At 32.3% G+C, this 22,369-nt stretch overlaps 1 protein-coding gene across 4 annotated transcripts in view; it reads left to right on the top strand.

Moving 5' to 3' along the window:
* The window catches only part of DPH6 (diphthamine biosynthesis 6), a 454,085-nt gene that overhangs the window by 8,255 nt on the left and 423,461 nt on the right, over positions 1 to 22,369 (top strand). For 3 of the 4 annotated variants that reach the window (XM_074289213.1, XM_074289214.1, XM_074289215.1), the window contains exon 3: positions 1,703 to 1,896. In XM_074289213.1, coding sequence (XP_074145314.1) covers positions 1,703 to 1,896 — 194 coding nt within the window. Of the gene's footprint in view, positions 1 to 1,702; positions 1,897 to 19,394; positions 19,690 to 22,369 lie in introns of those variants that run through there. The other variant, XM_074289217.1, reaches the window with a different exon arrangement.

Raw genomic sequence — 22,369 nt, 5'->3', positions numbered from 1 at the left:
GCTCTACCTTAAAAGGTGCATTTTTAGGTGTCATGTGAAATAGGGATGAGTACATTTTGTTCTTCCAAGTACATCGTGTTCTAATTCTTATTCTAAATTAGAGAGAAAGGAATTTACAATAATGGAGTAATCTAGAATGTAACTTTATAGATTCAAAAATTCTAACTAAACTTTCTCCCACTCATTTTTTTACATTGTTTTACAATACTACAGATTGAGAGAAGACTATTATATTTGTGGGTTTGTTGTTGTATGCTCAGATTATTTTACAAGTAAAAATTCAAATGTAAATCTTGCAAAGGAAAGTAAAAGGTTTATTATGTTTTCTTTAGGTTTTTGTCTTTTAGTTTATGGGCATGTTGTCAAGAATAATTTTAAAAATCCCAAATAAATACTATAAATACCATATTAGACACTCGATGTCTTTTTTTTACATTGCATAAGGAATATTTCTCCTATCTGGAATATTTGCTTGGTAATACATAATGCAGTCCTTAAGACTCATCCCTAAAACTAACCTATGACAACAGCAGTGGTTCCTCACTTTTTTCAGCATAACAACATCTTTTTAATATAAAAAATTTGCCGACTTTCACATGATAATAGTTGTACTGCTAGTATCCATTGATTAAGAAAAATATATCAGTTATGAGATAGTTGAGTAATAGTAAGAGCAATGGATGGAAAATCATAAGACATAGCTTTTTCATTTACTAGCTGTGTGACGTTAGGCAAGTCAATTGATATCTTAGGGCAGGGTCCATATCTCTCAAGTCTTTTTTTTTCTCACGTGTAAAATGTGTAGGTGGGTAAGGGAAATTGGACTTAGATGATCTCAAGGATCTCTTCTGACTCTGTAGTTTTGTGATGCCTTGTAAATAAAAGAAATCCTTTAATCATCCATAATCCATTAAAATAATATCAATTTGAATTGAAAAAAGAAGTTAAACTGAGAAAATAACTTGAGAATATTAATTTATTCTTTGGAGACTCTCAAAACATACACACAGATATACATGCATATGTATACAGACATACACATAGATATGTACATACATGTGTATATGTGTATGTATGTGTATATATATATAGACACATGAATTCTTATTTCTTGTTAGAACATTCATTATATTTAAGTCTGTGTGTGTGTGTAAGTGTTTATGCAAGCCAGTAGGAAAGATGATTAGAACATAGGTGAATTGAATATCACTTTCAGGTTCCATGATGTTTACTAAGATTGCTAAGGAAGAACTCAAGAGATAGTGGCAAAATGTTGTTGACTAAATCAGTAATTATTCAGCACATCCAATGTGCTAGACACTCTACAAAATGCTGGGGGTACAAGTACAAAGAATGTAAAATGATTCTTGCTTTCAGAGGACTTCAATACTAATGTAATTCTGATAACAAAGAATTACCAATTTAACTCTTTGGACTCAGAGCTTGGGTGATGTAGTCCTCTGGAATATTACCTGAAGATGGTGCTTGCTGACCCCACAGTTTTCTATTTTCATTACTTCATGTAGTAATAATCATGGTAGACTGGTATGTAAGATTTCATTTCATAATGGGAAGATACCTAAAGCATTCTTTTTCAGTTTTGTATTTTATTATAACTAATTGCAATATTTTGGTAACTTGACAAAGTTCCAGCTTCCTTTTGATTTTCTTTAATTGAGCATTTCTATTTTCTTTATCACAGTGGAATCAGATGAATTGGATAGTTACATGTATCAGACAGTAGGACATCAGGCCATTGAACTGTTTGCCAAAGCAATGGCTCTCCCACTATATCGTCAAACCATCAAAGGGACCAGTGTGGATACTGGACGAATGTATAGCAGATGTGAAGGTGATGAGGTAGAAGATCTCTATGAACTTCTGAAATATGTTAAGGTATGGTTTCTCATTAGTTATACCGCACTCTATAGTCTGGCAGTAGAGTCATATGTAGTTTAAAATCTACTGAAAAGCAAGGAGTATTTTGCAAGGAATTTTATTTGCTTCAGGAAAAACTGAAGCAAGCTTTTTTATGGCTTATAGTCATGGTTTAGATTATTGATTATATAGAAGGTTTGGGATAGCTATATTTTTTCATTTTTCATTCTTGTTAGGCATAAGAATTTAAGAGCACTTTTTTTTTTTTTTAAACCAATAAGAAATAACCTTTCTCTTCTGGGATTTTGCATGAGTACTTTGTACCTTTGTTATTTATCTTGGTCTCTTTTGCATTATAATTAGTTGTTCTTAGTAAACTTAATAAATATTTGTTGTATTGTCATATCCTGCCTAATAAATTTTAAGCTCCACAAAGGTAGTGACTAGCTTACTTATCTTTCTATCTCCCCAGTACATTGTAGTTATTTACTAAATGTCTGTTGAATTAAATATATTGTTGCTGTTTATCTAGCCCAGTGAACATTCATTAAAAGAATGCTTAGATGTCAGAATCTATAACTGTTCATTGTCATTGATATCATTGACTGCAGTTAATCTTTTTCTTCTTTATCCTCAACATTTTTTGGCCAGCAAAAACTACATCAGGGCAGCTAGGTGGCGCAGTAGGTAGAGCACCAGCCTTGAATTCAGGAGGGCCCAAGTTCAAATCTGGTCTCAGACAGGTAACACTTCCTAACTGTGTGACTCTGGGCAAGTCACTTAACCCCAGCCTCAAAACAAACAAACAAAAAAAAAAACTGCATCAAACCTTTAAGTACTTGCTGAATGCAGAAAACTGAGAAACACTGAGAAGATGCTAGTTTATGAATTAATAGGGAGATGAGATATCAAAGATAGCTGTAATATACAATAATTCTCTAAGTTTATTAAACTTTGTGAAGTCTCAAGGAGAAAGTCTTGATTTTCAGTCTTTTATTTCACATTTGCAATAATGCTAATGATACTGAAGGCCTAGCCCATGATTTTGTAGTAAGTACCGAGCATATATTTGATAACTTGTATATTGAACTAAGTTGAAGTTATGGCAGACTTTTGATATCAATAATCAGAGATTTTACACTGGAAGTTAGAAGTCATCTGTTCTAATTCTCATCTTTTTACATATGAGAAACTAAGTCCAAGCGCTGTTAAGTGACCTGCTTGAGATCCACCTTTTATTCTGCTCTTTAGTGACATTGCATGGGATGTTCTTGCTCTGCAGAAATCCTTTGCCTAGAAGCTATCACCAGTGACTCATTGTCAAGAGAATTTTATAGGCCTTCTCTGAGAAATTAATGAAGCTTTATATATTCATTTTTCTGTTACTAAATCAAAGTTTAGTATTCATAGAGGATTTAGTTCAAATATTAAATAAAAGAATCTACATTTAAAAAAATTTAATGTTAAGAATTTTCTTTTTTAAGCTATTAATAGTTATATTTTTATTTACTTACTCTTGTCTGAGAAAGAGTAACAAGTTTTACCATAATAATCATTATCAAAAAACATTGTAATAACCTTCTAATTAGACACTTGGCTTTTAACCGCTCCCATTTCCAAACTGTTTTCCACATAGCTGTCACAGTAATTTGTGAAAACCATAAGTTTGACAGTGTCTCTACCCAAGAAACTTCAATGAGTCCCTAATTCTGAGAAAAAGGGCAAGTCCTTTTACTTGGAATCAGTGTCTCTTCATAGTCTGGTTTTAGCCTTTCTTTCCTGGTTTACTGTATATTATTTCCCTTCATTTACTCTATTTTCTAGCCAAACTGGCCAGCTCTGTGTTCCCCAAATTTAGCAGTCCATCTCTTTCCTCCCTTCCATTGTAGAGGCTTATACTCTAAAGAAGAAATACACTTCTTCTTTGTTTCTCAGTTTTAAAATCCCCAGCTTCATTAATAATTTTTTTCTGGTTTCCTTAGTACTCTCTCCTTTCCTAGAATTACCATGTATATATTGGTTCATGGAAGCATTGTGGTATAGTAGGTTTATGATTGACTTTGGGAGTAGGCCTGGATTCAAGAAAGCCTTCCTTTTTCCCGTACTAGAAAGCTTTTGGTGACCATTGAACATTACCTAATGTCTCAATGCCATAGACATCTCTACAAGATATGTTATAGACAGATTGCTGATTTGCATTAATGGAGAGAATTTCCACACTGCACACTGGAATGAATTAGGTTCTATTCTCAGCCCTTACACATACTTACACGTGTATGCACTTGCTCGCTTTCGTGCACACACACACACACACACACACACACACACACACACACACACACACACTTTTACTTATATTTCCCTTGTAGAATATAAATTACTTTAAATCAATAACAACTTTTTTTGTTTGTTTTTGTAGCCCCATTGCCTAGCAGAGTTCTTTTTACATAGGCATTTAATAAATATTTGTTGGTTCTTAGTTTTAACTCCTTTCTACTTATAAGACTGGCTGGGTAATTTGCAAAAGGGTAATGTAGGAGGTAGTGTGTTTGACTTGGAGTCCAAACCTAGCTTAAAATAATTGTAATACCTTGTAAGACTGTTGTGAGAAAAGTCCTTAACAAATTTTAGAGTGCATTGTAAAAATATTATTATTGTTTTTGTGTTTTCCAGGGAGGTTCAGATAGGTCCTGAGACAAATTGTTAGGCAGCTATTATTCTTTTATGCTTAGTATTTCATAGGTGACCAAAATGACTTAATGTACTAATTTTCATAAGTGACCAAGATAGTTGGATAAAAGTTTTTGTTGTTCAGTCATGTCCCCATGGACCACACTGTCCATGGGGTTTTCTTGACAAAGGTACAAGAATGGTTTGCCATTTTCTTCTCCAGTGGATTAATACAGAGGCTATGTGACTTACCCAAGATCATACAACAAGTCTTCTTGACACCCAGCACTCTATCCCCAAGCCATCTAACTGCCTCCTAGGCAACTTGCCCAAGGTCTCACAACTGTAATAAGTGTCTGAGCTTGGATTTGAATTCAGGTCTTTTGGATTCCAGGACCAGCCCTTTATCCAGAGGCATTGAGCTGTCCTTGGTTAAAAGTACTAGGATGTAAACTCATCCATTTTAGGTTCATTGAAAGCATCTTCAGTTTAATTCTAGTAGCAGATAGGACAATAGGGATAATATCTACCTTATCCTGTACCCATATAATTTTGATCTTGGTTGAAGTTCTATATTTTGAAACCTTTTGGAGATTACCAAGGTTTGATGTGGCTACATCTGTTAAAAACATTTTTCTAAAGCTTTTATGAATTAGTGATTTAGAGTAGTAGCTCAATCTATGGTCATATTGCAGTTCTAGTACAGTTCTAGATTGATTCTTGAAGGATATATTTTGGGATATTTTTGTGTACTGTGGTAATTTGTTGTCTCTCAGTTCTTGAAAGATAGTGAATAGCTGATCTACAATTCTAGCTAGCATATCATATCTTGGTAGGTGTTCAGTTGGTACTAAATTTTTAAAGGTTACAATAATGTGTTGCACATTTTCCATAGTTTTCTTGTACATCCTATATTGACCCCTATCTGGACTCATTCAAGATAACACTTCTGTAATTTCTTATTCTCTTTGTTTTCCCAAACAAATCCATATGTCTCATCTATTTATTTGATGCTTCCTTATTAAGTTCCTTGGCTAAGTTCATGTGGATATTTCCTGTCAATGCTTTTTTATTTCATTTTTGGAGTAAAACAGTTTCATAGGCTCTTCCTAGATGAAAACCATTTTTGGTACATTAGAAAAAAACCCCAGTGTTGTATAATTATCTGTTGTTCAGTGAAATAATGCTTCTTTGTTCCAAAAGTGTTCTATGTTTTTTACCTGATTATTATGTGCTTTGAGAATATTCATCAATTTTTTTCCTCCTTTTTGATGAATATCCCCTTTCTGTGGGTACATTTCATTAATAGGTCTTTTATTTAGTTTGATTTATTATATTTTCTATAAGATATTTTCCTATACATTTTATACATTTGAAAGTGTATATTTAGGGATTTTTATTTTAAATGTTTTTCCTCTTCAGCTTTGACTTCAGGATGGCAGTAATTCTTAGTTTACTTCATGATATTTTTATGATCAGTGTGTATTATTGTTATTATTGTTATGATTTTTATTATTATTAGGATTTATCCAAAATTATTCTTTTCTGTAAAATGATGGCACTAGGTCCCTTTCAGATTTAAATCTGTGCTCTCATTGTTCTCTATTAAGGGGGTTCTGCTTCCTCCCAAGGCAATACATTCCACTGCTGGGTAGCCCTAAATGTTAGAAAGATTTTCTCCTACATGAAGCTAGATCTTCTTTATGCAAATTCTTGCCTTTACTCATAATATTATCATCTGGGATCAAGAAAAATAAATCTAATGATATATTTTTTATGTGGCAGTTCTTTAAATAATTGAAATTAGCTAATGAGGTTCCCTGTATCTTCTCTGCTAAACAGTGATATTCATATAACATGATCTAGAAGAGGGTTATCCAATAATATCAATTGTTGCACCAAGGTAAAGAAGGATCATATAATTTAGAGGTAAGCCAAATCTTAGGGATCATTTAGCTTTAATTCCTTCTTGGTTTTTTGTTTTGTTTTGTTTTGTTTTTGTTTTTGTTTTTGTTTCTGTTTTTTCAGATGAGACAACTGAGATCTAGAAATGTTAGAAGACTTCCCCAAGTTCACTCATCTATTAAGGAGTAGAAATAAGATTCAAATCAAGCTTCTTTGATTATAAATAAATTGTTCTTTTCCATTACACTATTTGGTCTCCATTACATTAACTTTTCAGACTGTCCTTTTCATAGTTCTGTGAAACAGGATGTAAAGTTTTTAACATAGTAATTTTGATGGGTTTCAAATTAGATATATCATTGATTACATTGCTTGAAAGTTTTATTCTTAATCATTTTGGAAAAAGGAATTGTAGCAAGTTGACAGTTTCAGCTTTGTGATAATAACAGCCTTCCAAGTCAAAAAAAAAAGATAATATATTACTGATCAATTTAATTAAAAACGGACAGATTCTTAGTAATTAAGGTGAAATTTCACTTTCGATACATGCTGTCTGATGAAATGGATGCTATGCCATTATCTTTATAGTAACAGTCAATTATGACATAAATTAATGCTAATGTTAAATCTTGACAACTTCTGCTTTGGAAGTTCATACATGATAATTATAACTATAAGTTGAAAGAGATGTTATCAAGTTGTCCAGGACCAAATAGCTGCTTCTTTTCCTGTGTAGAAATTATTAATTTTACTATAGGATATTTTAGAGACATAAATATCAGAAATATATTGCTTTTATGGGAGACACTGTGTAATCAGGCTTTTACAGTTAAACCCATTTACGGCACTATGGTGCAAAAATTGCCATTGAGGTCTTACATATTCAAATGAATAATTGAGTAATTATAGAAAAAAATTGTCTAGAAAAGCTATAATTCTTTTTAATCTTCATTTGTCCTAAGAAAAAGATGGAATTGCAGTTTTTAATCTTTTTAATATTAAAAACATTTAGATTCATTTTCACTTTATACATTTATTTGTAACAGATTAAAGTGTAACTTTAAATATATTTAAAATCTATCTTTTAAAAATTAGCACTGAGATTTTTGTAGGAAATATTTCTGTTAAAATTCAAACTTTTTGAAAAAAAAACTTGAAGTTTAGGGATCACTTGCAGCATTTCAAATTTTGTCATTTATTTTGCAGTGGTTGGATGAAATGAGTGCCAAAGATTATAGTGCTATAATTCCTATGGAATGCAGAAAGAGCAAACAAACAAAAAATCAAAACTAGAAGGAAGTCTTTAGGATGGTTATTCAAAAAGATAATCAATTTCCAAGTAATTTTTCTCCCTACAAGTATATTAGTAATAGTTTCACAATTAAATTAACATGTGCATTAATTTGTTCATAGGTAACTAAGTTACTATTTAAAAATTGTGTTTTTGGAAAGCATTCTATTAGTTTAAATTTCTTTTCTTGAGGACTATTAATCAGTAAGAGGTGGTGGATAATACCTTGTCTTTACTATGATAGCCTTATGTAAGCAACTTACTAACTTCTTTTTTTTAAACCTGTAATTCCATTGCAGCTAGTCTGTCATCACATTTTCCTTCCTTACTGAGAGAATACCATAAGAAGCATGTATATTGTTTTTCCCTTCTCCCATATTATAGGGCTAAATTACTAAAGTGAATTTCATTACCTTGCTCAAATCAGACCAATGAAATCTTAATGAGTTAGGTTTTGAATTATATTTTTATTAATATCTTTTTGTTAGCATCTACATTTCCCAGTATTTTTTCCTTTGTTTCCTAGAGAGAGCCATATAATAAAGAAACTTTTAAAAGGGCAAAAAAAAATTTAGCAACACATCAGCCAGATTTAACATTATATTGTTTTCTCCACACATAGTTCCTTACCTTTCCAAAGAAGAGAAGGAAGTATAGTCTCATGTTCTCTTTGTAACCAAGCTTGGTCATTGAAATTACGCAACATTCAGTTTCAAATTTTATTTTTGTTTTATTTATAGTCTTTCTATTTATAGTGTGAAGTCATTATATATATTGTCTTACTGGTTCTGTTTATGTCCCTTTTCATATGTCTTCTCATACTTTTCCCTATTTTTCATATTCCTTATTTCTTGTAAAGCAATAATAATTCCATTATATTCCTATGCAATAATTTTGTTTAGCCATTCTCAAATTAAGAATTTTTTCCTCATTTTTTCCCTTTTTTGCTACTACAGAGTACTGCTATAAATATTTTGCTAGATGTAACACATTTCTTTTTTTTTAATCATAAACATCTTTGTAGTATATGTTTAGCAGTAGAATTTCAGGGTCAGAAATTATAGACATTTTAATCAGTATAATTCCAAATGCTTTACTGAATGTTTGCACCATTCCTAGCTCTAAAATAGTATGTTAATATGCTTGATTTCCTACAGCCCCATCAAAGTAGATTTTCTTGCCTTTTGTTTGCTGGCAAGGAAAGGTAACAAATATTTATTAAGTGCTTACTGTGTGCCACTTATTGTGCTAGATGCTAAAGATACAAATATGAACCAAAGGAAAGACAATCCTTGCTCTGGAGATGCATACATTCTAACAGGGGAAGGAAAAGCAAAATAGGTGATGAGGGAAAGGAAATAATGGTACCCAAGCAGAGGCATAGTTTTGAGGTCCATAAATTCAGAAACAAGGCAAAAAAGGAATGAAAATTGGCTGGTCTTGGCCCCTTTTTATAATGGAGCTTCCAGGAGAAATCCAACAATGGGAGCTAGGGAGTTTTAGTTCAGATGGTTATACAGAATGAGGAAGCCCCACTTGCTGAGGGAAATTTTAGGGTGAGACTGCATGACAGACATGATACTGAAGTTCAGAAAGACAGAAAAACATGTAGGAAGGAAATGGTGATTGTAAAAAGAATGAAAAATGATTTGTTCTTGTAGTATATTACTCTTTTATAGATTTGTAAATTGAGCACAAAATATGTGGGAAAAGATTTGTTTTCCATTGTAGCATATTTTTGAGAGCCTGGATAAGATGGAAATTTGGCCTTTCTGATATTCTTTTCATTTATAATCTTCTGACATTCTGTTTTATTAAAAATATCTGGGTTTCATTGTTTTGAAATACTCCAATCTAGGAGCTAGTCTACCAGCTCTTTTGTTTAGATTTAGGTGTTATCTATTTGTCTCCCTGTAAGAAAATCACAGCAATCATTAGCACCAACTTCAAATTTATTTTAAATATAACAATTATAGAATATAAATCATTTAATCACAATGACTCATTGTGAAGTAGCAAAGTAAAACTTGTTGCTGGATATCATTTAATAGTTTTTAAAGATAAATTTTTATAAATTTTGATAACTGAGCTGAGAAGTTTGGTTTATACCTACTTCATTGATCAGAGACTCCTACTTCCTGGCTTCTACCAGATCTAATATTACAGCATCATTACAGCTTTTTGGACAGTTTAAAAAATTAATTATTTGAATGAAAATATATGTTTGTGTGTATGTGTGTATATATAATGTAGATATGTATATGTAAAGAGGAACACTGGAATGGAACTTAAGAGATTTAGTTTCTGCTATTGGTTTTGCCACTAACTAGCAGTGTAACCTTGGGCTGAACATATAGCCTAGATAGGTTACAGTTCCTTCCTTTGAAAATTGAGTGAGTAAAACTTAATAGTTTTTTTGTGATTTCCATCCTAGTTATTACCTTTTATGCTTCCATTAGTATCTTTTAAATATCTAAGCAAATGGAGTTTGAGCTCTCTTAAAGTATTGTTTATGTCTGTCATCTTGCCCAATCTCTTCTTCCTTGCCCATGTTTCCCTAGACATGAGATTGGGAAAGAATGTCATTACCTCAAAAGTATTAAGGGAACAGTAATCTAGTAAGTGATTGAGCTATGCCTCTTGATTGTCCTGTTGTTCCCTGCTCCACTCATTTTTCTGTTTATTATCTTTTCAAACAAAAGGTGGAAATAGAAGGAAAAAATTATGACAAATCACAATCAAAAGAATCAGAAAGAGAAAAGTTAGATGCTAGATTTAAATGGTGATTAAAATTATACTTCTTTGCAATCTATGAACTTCAGTTGTTTTTCCTATTAGGATAGATATTTCAGAATTGACTATTATTTTTTATTATGAACCTATCAACTGCAAGGGAAATACTCAATAAAGAAAAATATAACATTAAAATTATTGTTAAATTAATTGTTCATGTTTTCCCTCTTAGGCAAAGGCAAGTGCTTAAATGGGCATAGGCATCACAATGACACAGTTCAGGATAGAATGTCCTATCAAATTTGGCAGTTCTTAAATGAGCTATGATTGACTTTCCAGTTGCAGCATTATATCATAAACATAATGATTGGTCAAGCTTCCAAATTAATTTCAATGTTTGCATTATAAAAGCTTGCTTTGGGAGTGAGAATGGGAGGAGTTTAATTCTATAACTCTGTTTTCCTTCCATAATTTGGAAAAATACCTCTGGGGACTTGATTTAGGGATAGGCAAATATGGAAGGATTCCTCATGGAAAGAAGTCACAGGACAGTTCCAGTATTTGGCACTGGGTTTCAGACTTGGCAATAGGTAGCAGGCACTGAGCCCTCTACAGATTGCTTCTGGCTCTCCCAAATTGCACAGCTTGTCTTCAGCCTTGGCGGTTCCCAAGATATTGGACATTAAACCTGGTCCCTTGGCACAGTAAATGCTTTTTTGGTATTGATCCTGGATTCAGAACACAAGAATTAGACAGCAGACCAATGTAATTTTCAATCCCAGGTGCAGCTTCATTGAGATTGTGTTAGCTTTGGGTATTTTAGATTCTAGAATGAAATATGTATGATGAAACAGATGATGTAAGATTTGCCTGGAAATAAACTGTTGTCAGATCATATTATCAATTATGATAATTCTGAAATATATCCAGTATGTTTATCTACAGGTATCTATGAATCTAATCTAAGTTTCTCCAAGGTAAACTGGGCTCCCTTATTCTGTCAAAATCATGTTCTTATGTAGCCTGTTTCTCCAATTTGTGCATCCTCTCCAGGGTGTGAACCTGGTACTTGTGCCCATGTATGGAGCCAATCTATTGTACTGTTTTTATTTCTGACCTATCATATCTCTATTATCTTTCCAACTGATCTGCTCAGAATTCCTGAAGAGCCTTTATTCACTATTTTCAAGTAAACCTTGACTCATTACATTTTAAAATGGCAATTCTTGACTGAGCCTGGCTATTTCACTTTATCATTCTATTGTCTGCCTTTTACAAATTTTTATTTTCCTCCATTCTTCCCATGACATCTGTGTGCTCTGTTTAATTTCTTTCTTTCTTTTTTTAATAATAATAGGTTCTTATTTTTCAAAATATATGCAAAGATAGCTTCATCCTTGCAAAACCTTGTGTTCCAAATTTTTCTCCCTCCCTCCCTTAGACAGTAAGTAATCCAGTAGAAAATACTGTGTTGTGATCCACATTCAGTCCCTCTCTTTGGATCTATCACAAGTCTATTGTAATTGATCTGAATCACTTCATTGTTGAAAAGAGCCAAGTCTATCACAGTTGAATACATAATCTTGTTGTTGTATATTGTTGTTCTCTTGGGTTCTACTCACTTCCCTTACCATCCGTTCATGTAAGTCTCTCCAGGCCTTTTTGAAATCATCCTGCTGATCATTTCTTTAATATTCCATTACATTCATATGCCATAACTTATTCAGCCATTGCTCAATTATTAGGCATTCACTCACTTTCCAGTTTCTTGCCACTACAAAAAAGGCTACTACAAACATTTTTGTACATGTGAGTCCTTTTCCCTTTTTCATACTCTCTTTGGGATATAGACCCAGGAGAGATACTGCTGAATCAAAGGGTATGCATAGTTTGATGCCCTTTAGACATAGTTCTAAATTGTTCTCCAGAATGGTTGCATCCACCAACAATGTATTAGTGTCCCAATTTTTCCACATTTCCTGCAACATTTATGTGAAGTGGTAACTCAGAGTTATCTTTATATGCATTTCTTTGATCGATAGTGATTTAGAGAATTTTTTTCATATGACTAGAAATGACTTTGATTTCTTTGTTTGAAAATTGTTCATGCCCTTTGACTATTTATCAATTGGAGAATAGCTTGTGTTCTTATAAATTTGAGTCATTTCTCTATATAGTTTAGAAATGAGGTCTTTATCAGAACCCTTGGATATAAATTTTTTTATAAGTTTTCTGCTTCCCTGAATTTATTCTTACCGATATAACTATGTATCAAATATGTTACATTCTTCCCTAAAGGTTCAACTTCCTGAATTGTGCTTTGCAAAATTCCTGGATCTGTTACTCCATTGATCATTTTCCCCCCTATTTCTTGGCCTGCATCTCTGACTGTCTTTTCTGGATATGCTCTTGGAATTGATTAATAATTATCAGTAATACTAACATATATTAATTTTTTTCCTACACTGCATCTTACACTGCGTGTGGTACTTGCTGCTGGACAAATCACTTAATTTTGCATCAGTTTTTCCTTTTTTTAAGCTGGAGGAAAAACTACTAAAAAATATCTAGAGCTTAAAAGATGAAAAACTATATATGAAGATTTGTCATTATGAAACATTGGTTGATAAAGGTGAAGGGCTTGAATACAGTGTCCAGAGCCATCATTTTTCATCTCCAATCCTGAATGCAGGGCACCATAAATTCTTTTTATGTAAACAGAACTTACTATGTAGGGGGAAGAGAAACCCCATCTGGATACTATGCATTATATCCTGTTACAAATTGAAAACTAAGTTTGTATGATTCTATCATTTGTCTTGCCTTTTAAAATTCTGGATAGATTTTAGTTTTCAATGTTTTAGCTTATGTGTTATGCCTCCATCTTCTTATGACATAGTCTTCTACATTAAATATATTTTTGTGTATGTGTGTGAAAAAAATATACAAAATAGTATATTTTCTGAAATAATGCTTACCTGAGACCGTTGAAAAGAAATTTTAATCCAAGAAATATATTACTTGGTCATTTTTTTAGCAGACAATTCTACTGCTCCTGTCATTTGAATATTTTTCTTATTTAGTATCTTAAAATTTTTAGCTTTGCAAAAGTAGTTCTGCTGTTTGAAATCTAGATAAACAAATACAGGTTTAGATGCTAAGTAACCTCTGCAAACTTATGATTATATGATTAACAGTATTTAGTTAGGGCATCTAGATGGCTCAGTGGATAGAGTGGTGGGCCTGGAATCAGGAAGACCTATCTTTTTCAGCTCAAATCTGGCCTCAAGACACTTATTAGTTGTATGACCTTGGCCAGGTTACCTAAACCCTTTCTGCCTCAGTACCCAATCTGTAAAATGAGCCAAAAAGGAAATGGTAAACCACTCCAGTAGCTTTGCCAAGAATACCTCAAATGGCATCACAAAGAATTAGAAATAACTAAATAATAACTGAACAACAATAAATTAATTAGTACTCAATGGATAATCTCTTAACTTTTCAGTTTTCTTATACTTTACTCTTTGCCATGTGCTCCTTGATCCAGTGACACTGCCCTCCTACCTCTTTTTAAAGAAAGGCTCTCTATGTCTTGGTTTGTGGCATTTTCTCTGGCCATCTCCCTTGGCTGAAATGTTTTTCCTCCTCATCTCTGCCTCCTGGCTTCCCTTGCTTCCTTTAATAAGTACTGTTAAAATCTCATCTAAAGGAAACCTTTTCGAACCTCTCAATTCTAGTGCCTTTTTTCTGTTAATTTCTTATTAATTTATATTAATAATTAATTTGCCTTATTTTGGAAGCAGCTGAGTGGCCCATTCAATAGAGATTGTGAGCTTCTAGAGAACAGGAACTGTCTTTGCCTCTTTCTGTGTCCCCAATGTTTAACACAGTGCCTGGAACATAGTAGATACTTAAATGTTTATTGGCTGATTAATACCCAATTACGTATTTTTGAATAATTATGATTTTGTCATATGAATATCTTTTCTTTAATTTAGTACATTAAATCAAGTCTTACTTAATTCAAGTTGATTTTAAATGAACCTTGTGCTAAATTATCAACTATATAGTTTATGTCCATAGAATTGAATAGCTGATATTTCATTAATAAATGCATGTAATGTACACAGAACTCCAGTGTTTTATTATTAACTCATGGTTTGCAAGTGTAAGTGGAAACTGTCTGGAGTGCAAATATGACCTAAGGTTGGGTCTTAGAAAGTAAGCAAAATGCATATTATGAATGTGCTTTGATATTGGTAGTAATAAATATGTTGAATTAAAATCATTGTTACAATTTCATTTTAGAAATTAATCATTTGAATTTAAGGTGCTGTGGGAATAGTTAATTCTAAGATTAGTTTTGGAGCTTTTAACCTAATTTGGTCCTTTGGTCCAGTAGTTTAATTTTCTAGGACTTAGTTACTCTTACTGCAAAATGGGAATAGCATTTTTATCTTTTTGAAGCAGGTAGTAAGTAGGGCTTAGTAACACCTTTCCCTTCCTGGGAAAAAAATAGAGAAATTTTGAGAACAAATGAAATAATTTAAATTTTTTAAAGAGAGGTAGTTTTTTTTTTTTTTTTTTTTTCCCTCTTGGCATGACAATGTTATATCATTCATCTGCTTTCCTTTCCTTCCCTTTTCTTAATCTCATCCTCCAAAATAATGTAGTAAAGTTAAATGTCATTTTTGGGTGTATATGGATTTCCATTAGTATATTATTAAATAGTAGCTGTGAGTGGGCACTGAAATGAGTGTAATCCCTCTTGGCTTTATTAGTAAATTAATACAGAGAGAAAAGGAACAGTAATAAGTTCAAAATGTGAAAAAGCTTTAATGGAGGCAAATTTAAATAATATATTTGGCTGGATTTATCCTTTTGCTTTTGTTGCCTGTAATTTTTTTGTTCTTCAGAGCTTTTCATTTAGCCTTTTTTCAGCCATTTAATTAAATCTTTCAGATATTTCCTGGAATTTACACTTTTAGTCCCCTTTTCCATGTGAGTAAACTGAGGTATAGAGATTTCAAAATACAGTGACACTCTAAATTCAGCAACTAATAAAGATCTAATTAATAAATTTCTCATTTCCATTGAGGATACTTGGTGCATTTTTGGGGGGGGTAGGATTTAACTCCAATGATTCTTTACCTTAAACTACTCTTTTAGACCTATATGATATGTTTATATAAACTACATTGTGTAGGACAATAGGCAAGGGCTTCTTAATTTAAGTAGGCAGATTGTAGATTTTTGAGTAGCTGGATGATTAAAATTTATAAAAAGTAAGGGAGGAAATATAGATAATATTAAGAAGTAGTTCATTTAAAAGTCAATGGAATTAAATGGAATGACTTTTATTCATTTTTAAAGATGCAGGCCAACAACCTACTCATATCTTCCCTGTTGCAGGATTCTTTGCTGCCTATTTTATTCTTTGATTTATGTATGGAGATTATTTCTAAAGCATTAAAAATAGGACCTAGACTGTCTTCTAATTTAGACTGAGATAAAATAGATTTTCACTTCCCTATTAGTAGTTTAGACTGAAAAGATCTAGTAGGATCTTATTAGACTACATTTAAACCTTCCCATACTTAGAATAACCTGTCTTATTATTTCAGAAAAGGAGATCATTTAGCAGCCTTTGGTAATTCTCCCTTAGGTTTCTTTATAATGTTTAACTTTGTCAAGTATTTTTTCATTATTGCCTATATTATAATGCATATTAATTCTTGTTTACTTCATAGTGGATACTAGATCATCATGCTCTCTTTAAGATTACCCCTTAATAAACTTTTTGAAACTTCTGAAATTGCACCTTGACTTTTTGACCTGGATTTTTGAGATTTATAAATTTGAGGGTTTTTTTTTATTAGTATTGTTTTGTAACCCTTTGTTATTCTTTTTAAACTAAGTTTTGACTGTCCTTTTTAGTCATGTTCTTTTGAACTGGATACAATAAATGTATCTGTTGGTCTTGCTTCAGTGATTACAACAGAACATTTAATACTCATACTACTTCTTTTCAAGATTGTACAACCAGAATACCCTTCAGATTTGGATTGATTGCAACTGGAATTTTTCTACTTGAATCAAAAAAACATAGTTTCTGTGGCACCGAAGATCTGGAACTGAAAAGGTTATCTTCTGTGTTGACTAGAGAAATATCCTGCTGGATTAGAAAAGCTCCCAAAAATGCTAAGGGAAATCAGGAAGAGTCAAAGAGAAGCAACACCATGAAGGAAGAAACAGATCTTTTTTTTTTTTTTTTTTTAAGAGATACTAAGATTTTCAGGTGATCAGGTGGCTAGACCCTAGACTATATATGAACTACTTTTCAAGGACAGAAAAGTTACCCATAAAGCTTGTGGTTTTGAGATGGATAGGGATGTGAGAGTTTAGGAATAAGATGGGTAGGAGAGTTCTACTTAAAATGTCTACCCATTCTATTCTTTTCTATTCCCATCTCCCAGTCTTTCTTGCCTTTTTGATTACTTTTTGGAATGATTTTCAGTTCTACCACTTCTAATTCTACCATTTTAATGAATAAACATTAAATAAGCATTTATTTTGTGCAAGGCAGTCTCTTCAAAGTCACAAAAGTAAAAAATAGTCCTTACATTTAAGGAGTTTATAATTTGCTGAAGAATATGAATGACATATAACTTAAGAGTTCATTTAAGATAATTTGAATAACTTGAAAGAAGAGGAAAGATTTCTTAAAGGAGTTGAAACAAACTGAATCTTGATTCCTTATATGCTAAAAGGTGGAGGTGAGGAAGGTGTAATTTTCAAAAATAAGATAGCTGTATAAAGATACCCTTGGTAGATTGCTAAATTCTGAGAATGAGTAGGACAGTTTGCCTGGAATGAAATGTGCATAAAGGTGAGTAATAAAAAAGAAATTTAGAAAATTAGTATGGACCTTATTTTAAAATGCTTTAAATGCTGGAATTAGTCATTTGAATTTTATTCCTGAGGCAAAAAGAAGCCTCTGGAGATTTCTGAGTAGGGGAGGAATCTTAGAGTTGGTCAGAGCTCTACTTTAAAAAAAAAAAAATAATAATAATAATAATATTTTGGCAGCTGTGTGGAAAGATGAGTTGTAGGGGAAAGATTGGAAGCAGCATCTCCCTTTTCCATACTGGAGGAAGATCTTAGAATAATATATCCAGAACTAGAAGATGCCCCATATTTTATAGAAAAGAAAACTAAGGCTCACGGAGATTATCTTTTCCTCTTAAGATCACATAAGTCATAAATGATAGAACCAGGAATTGATGCAAGTTCCTCTGACTCCATGTCTAGCACTCATATTATCCCATAATGATTTCTCATGGAGGAATGTGGCGAGAAAAGATTTGCTTCAGTAATATTTGTATCTCTTTGGGTATTGTTATTTTTTCTATCCCACAATGAAAAATTAATTACCTGAACAAATAACATAAAATATGACTTAGATTTGTGTAGCATGTTAGAGGTTTAAAAAAAAACACTCAGGGATATGTGATAGACTGAATTAACACACTTTCTGGAAAGAGGTGATGGAGAAGAAAGTCAATGGGGAGATATCCTGGGTGCTAAATGTACTATGGAATGGGAATGAGGTATAAGGAAAAAAATGGGCAAGAAATCAAAGAGTTTTGTATATATTTATTGCCCAGAGCTCAGAGCTTTATAAAGTTAAAATCTTTATAAATTTTAAAATTGAACAACAAAAAGAAAAAAGGCATCATGTGAGATTTGAAATTACATTTTATTCTACTTAGACCTGTTTCCCAGGTTAAGTCAGTATATTTGGCTATTTTGTCAGTTTCATGGTTCTTTGAAAAGAGGCTCCAGATTGTATTGATTTTGTTGGCAGTTTTCTTTTTTCCATACATATACTACCTTTCTCTAGAATGACATATTTAATTAAGTCCTCGATCAAAAATAATAGCATGAGGGACTTTCCCCTTATCCATAGTTACGTTATCCTATTTCAGCCAGTCAAAATAGCTACTATAGTAAGGTGATTTTTTTTAAGTTTGTTTTGTTTCAATTAGGCATAGTTCCCCAATATTGCAGGAATCTTTTAAAATTTAGTTATTTCAGTGATTTTTTTTTTTTTGTGGCAGGATTATATAATTGATGGAAAGAGAGTTGCAAAAATAACTTTACTGAGGTGAAATCTTGGACATCCAAATGGGGTGATTTTTTTTTTTTTTTTGGAGGAGTTCATTCTTGTGTAGCATAGTAGCTTAAACAAGACTATTGCAAAACTACTTGTATCACTTATTCTGTATTCTTGGAATCTCCAAATGACAACCATTTTCCCTTTCAAAATCATGAGAAACCATAATTATTTCTAACTGCAGTAGTCTTCTACTGGGAGTTTCTCTTATTATAATTATTATTATTATTTAATGTGTAACAGAAGAAGTAAGCATTCCATAAAAGTATATAACAGAGAGGTAGACATTCTATAATCCTGCATTTTCAGAAGATGGCAGTGATAGTTTTGAACTGTTGTTCTTTCCATTTTATATTTTGGGGATTTAGCCTTTATTTAAGAATGAACAGAATGGAGTGGAGTTAGGAAAAAGGAAACTTGATAATCAACAGGATGCCTGCTATTCTCTGGTCTTAATAGAACTTATGGGAGGCCTTTTGCTTTCCTCACAAAGCTATGTCTCAAGCCATCTCTTGATGGCTTCTTAACCTGAGAAATATCCATTCTTTATATAAATAAGATGGTCAATGTATTTCTCTTCTTGTTAGGTGTACAAAATTATTCACTTCTAGGCTGTTGTGTTAATATTGAATAAGCAGAGACAGCCAGGCTGGTGGTGAAAGATGGTAAGCAAGCCTGAGGGCTTTTTCTGGTCAATCTTAAACCTCTGATTGCCAGGTTTTCCTAATTTCCCACTTCCAGGGCATCACTACTGTGACCTTGCCTGCTCAATATGATGTTCTGAGTCTCCAAGATTCTCACATGCATTTGGAAGTGAGCAGCCAGGCAATTGTTTACAGGACGCCAAATGAACTGTGCACTCACAGCAAGTTTGATAAACACACATTTCCTCCTTTTATCAGTGAGATTTCAGAATGTGAAGAATGAGTTTCCAGTTTTACTCATTCCCCTCAACCCTTTTCCTGTTTAAAAACTGAGACATACTAATTGGATGCCGATCTGTCCCTGTTTTTGATTCTTCTTACGGTAGTTGATGGCTTATTCCAATACTTACCTAGGCAAGGTTTGGCAAGCCTTCAAAAAGAAACTTTCCATTTATTCAACTCAGAGGAGGTTCATCCCTATGAATGTAAAGTGAACACTAATTAACAGTAATGACTGCTAATCACTTTGCTTTTTATACTCCTTTAGGAGCACTGCTATTATCCAATGTAGTTAAGTAAAATGCTTGTATATGAATCAACAATGCTGCATTTCTTTTAAGAGCTATTGCTCACAATCAAGCTTTGAATAAATTAGAGTTAACTAAAATTGACTTTAATATGCTATATTTCTATCTGCTTGGTAAACTAAAGTATCTGCTCAAATATCTTGAATATTAAGACTCGTCATCTAGTTGAATCATTCAACCTAGTGATTTATAGGAAAAACCAAACTGGAACCTCAAACCAGTTTTTTAAAAGTTAAGAAAACTTTGAGTTTTCAGGGAAAGTGCTTTTAAAGTATTGTGTAGTCCTCAAACTGCTGAATTCTGACCTAATTGTAGATTTAAGAATGACTGGTGATAGGCTTGTGTTTCATTTTTCTGACTTTGTGTTTTTTGATTCATTTGTTAACAGTTCCTAAAATTTTTTTTATAGTCCATTTATGTAAATCCTAGTTTATAGTATTCAGTGTTCATTAAAAAGGCTTGTTTTTATTTGTAGTATATTATTCTTTATAAAAGTTTTCCATTTATTTACATGCATTCAACACACCTACAAAATGCATTGCCTCAGGAGAGGACTAAGCAAAACTCATAAATTAATAATTTAAGGAAGCAATACAGAAATAGCATTTGGCTAAGTTAATAAGTTGAATCCTTAGAGTTAGTGTTCACTACATTTTCCTATACTTGACTTTTGGCTTTTATTAGCTGAAAATAAGTTGTTAAACTGGTGCTTTTTTAATAAAGTAGAAATCTACATACCATCTGAAGCCCTCCCTCCTCTCCCCCCTTTATGATTTAAGAGCAGGTTGAGACATTATCGAGGAATGTTTAACACTTTCACAGCTCTGCACTCTCATTTTAGAGAAGGTGCTAAGCTCTTTGGAAGTTTGAGACTGACAAAACATGGAGTATGAAGCTTTTCTAGTGAGCTCGGATTCTTCCTTAGAGACCTTAGTTTTGTGGATGGTACCTATGTTAACAGTGATTTATTTAATTTGTAGTATGCTGTTGTAATTTATATACTGAATTTGTGTGTTTTTTCTAATTTTAACATCTTGCCTTCAATTGGATGTATGGTGGACTTTAGAGATATTGCCCAGTGTTTATTAAGGGGTTTCTCAGTCTAGTGCTTAACAATAGAAAAAGAAAAAATTAGGCCTGTGTACCCAGTTGCCAAGATTTAAATAAATGTACTTCCTTTTAATAAACATATACATATATTTCTATACACATTTACATTTGTATATATATATATATATTTATTTTTGCTTTAGTTAACATTAGTAGTGCAATGCTGAGAATATTTCTTATATTTGTTTAGCAAAACATTGGAAAAATTAGTAATACAAGTAATCTTCCATATTTCCTAGGCTGTAGTTATTAGTTAGGTATTTAAAAATAATTAAAAATCCCATTTTAATACTTATTTTCAGAGGGTTTATGCTAAATAAAACAGAAAAAGATGTAATAAAGTATCATAGCTCTAAATATGTTATATGTAAATTTTATATTCTATGATAGGAAAAAATGCATATAAGGCACTATATGTTTAAAAAGATGCCCCCAAAGTGCCATATATATGTTACTTGAAATGTTACATACACATATTTTTAAAATAGTGATATAATTGCCACATATTGGTGAGTTTTGTTCCTCAGTTCTATTGCAAAATATAATTTGTCTCTGGAAAAGTAGAAAAACTTGCTTTTTCTATTTTGCATTAGATATGTTCAGCATTTATTTACATAAGCCATCTTTTAGCAGCAAGTACTTTCTACTGTGTTCTTATTTTCTAAAGAGGGTGATTGATTTGGAGCTGTATTATCCAATGGGAGAGAAAAAAGCAAAATTGGCCTTTCCAACAAAAATGTGCAAATAGAATGTAATTTTTGTGTTGATAGAATTATAGAAGAATTGCATAACTGGCTACACTAATTTAAATATTGATTGTGAACAAGATTCTCCTAATAGGTAGCTGTTTGCGCTGGATAAGGAGTGTTACCTTTTTCATGAAAGCATCACAAAGGGAAAATGCCAAGTATGTACTGTGTGCAGTGCTCTTCACAATTTGACAGTGGGTTATGTGAAAGTTTTTGCCCTGTTGAAATCCAGTATAGTTTAGAATCACATTTCAGCATTTTGCCTTAGTATTAAATGCAGGGGTTTATATCTATTTAATTTTATTTTTAAAAATCTATTTTAGACAGTTGTGTTTTTTTTTTTTTTTTTTTAATTCCCATTGTAATGGTTCAATGCTGATACAACAGTGCCCTCTATAGTCTGTTAGTAAACAGTAGATGAATGTAGATCATTGGAATATTCAGGTAAGAAGCAGGATATTTATTTTTAGTCCCAACAAGAGGCCCCTTTTTCTTAAGGCTTCTGGTTTTTTCAGTAGCGGCTTTACTTTAAACAAAGGAAACAAAAGACCATTCTGAGCTGTAGTTTAGAAGTATTGGCTACCTCTTGTCATTACTCAGTGGCAAATCTCAAGTTTATCACGTTC

Source organism: Sminthopsis crassicaudata, chromosome 2 (assembly GCF_048593235.1).
Source record: "Sminthopsis crassicaudata isolate SCR6 chromosome 2, ASM4859323v1, whole genome shotgun sequence".
Lineage (NCBI taxonomy): Eukaryota > Metazoa > Chordata > Mammalia > Dasyuromorphia > Dasyuridae > Sminthopsis > Sminthopsis crassicaudata.
This window is presented reverse-complemented; position numbering and strand designations above follow the sequence as displayed.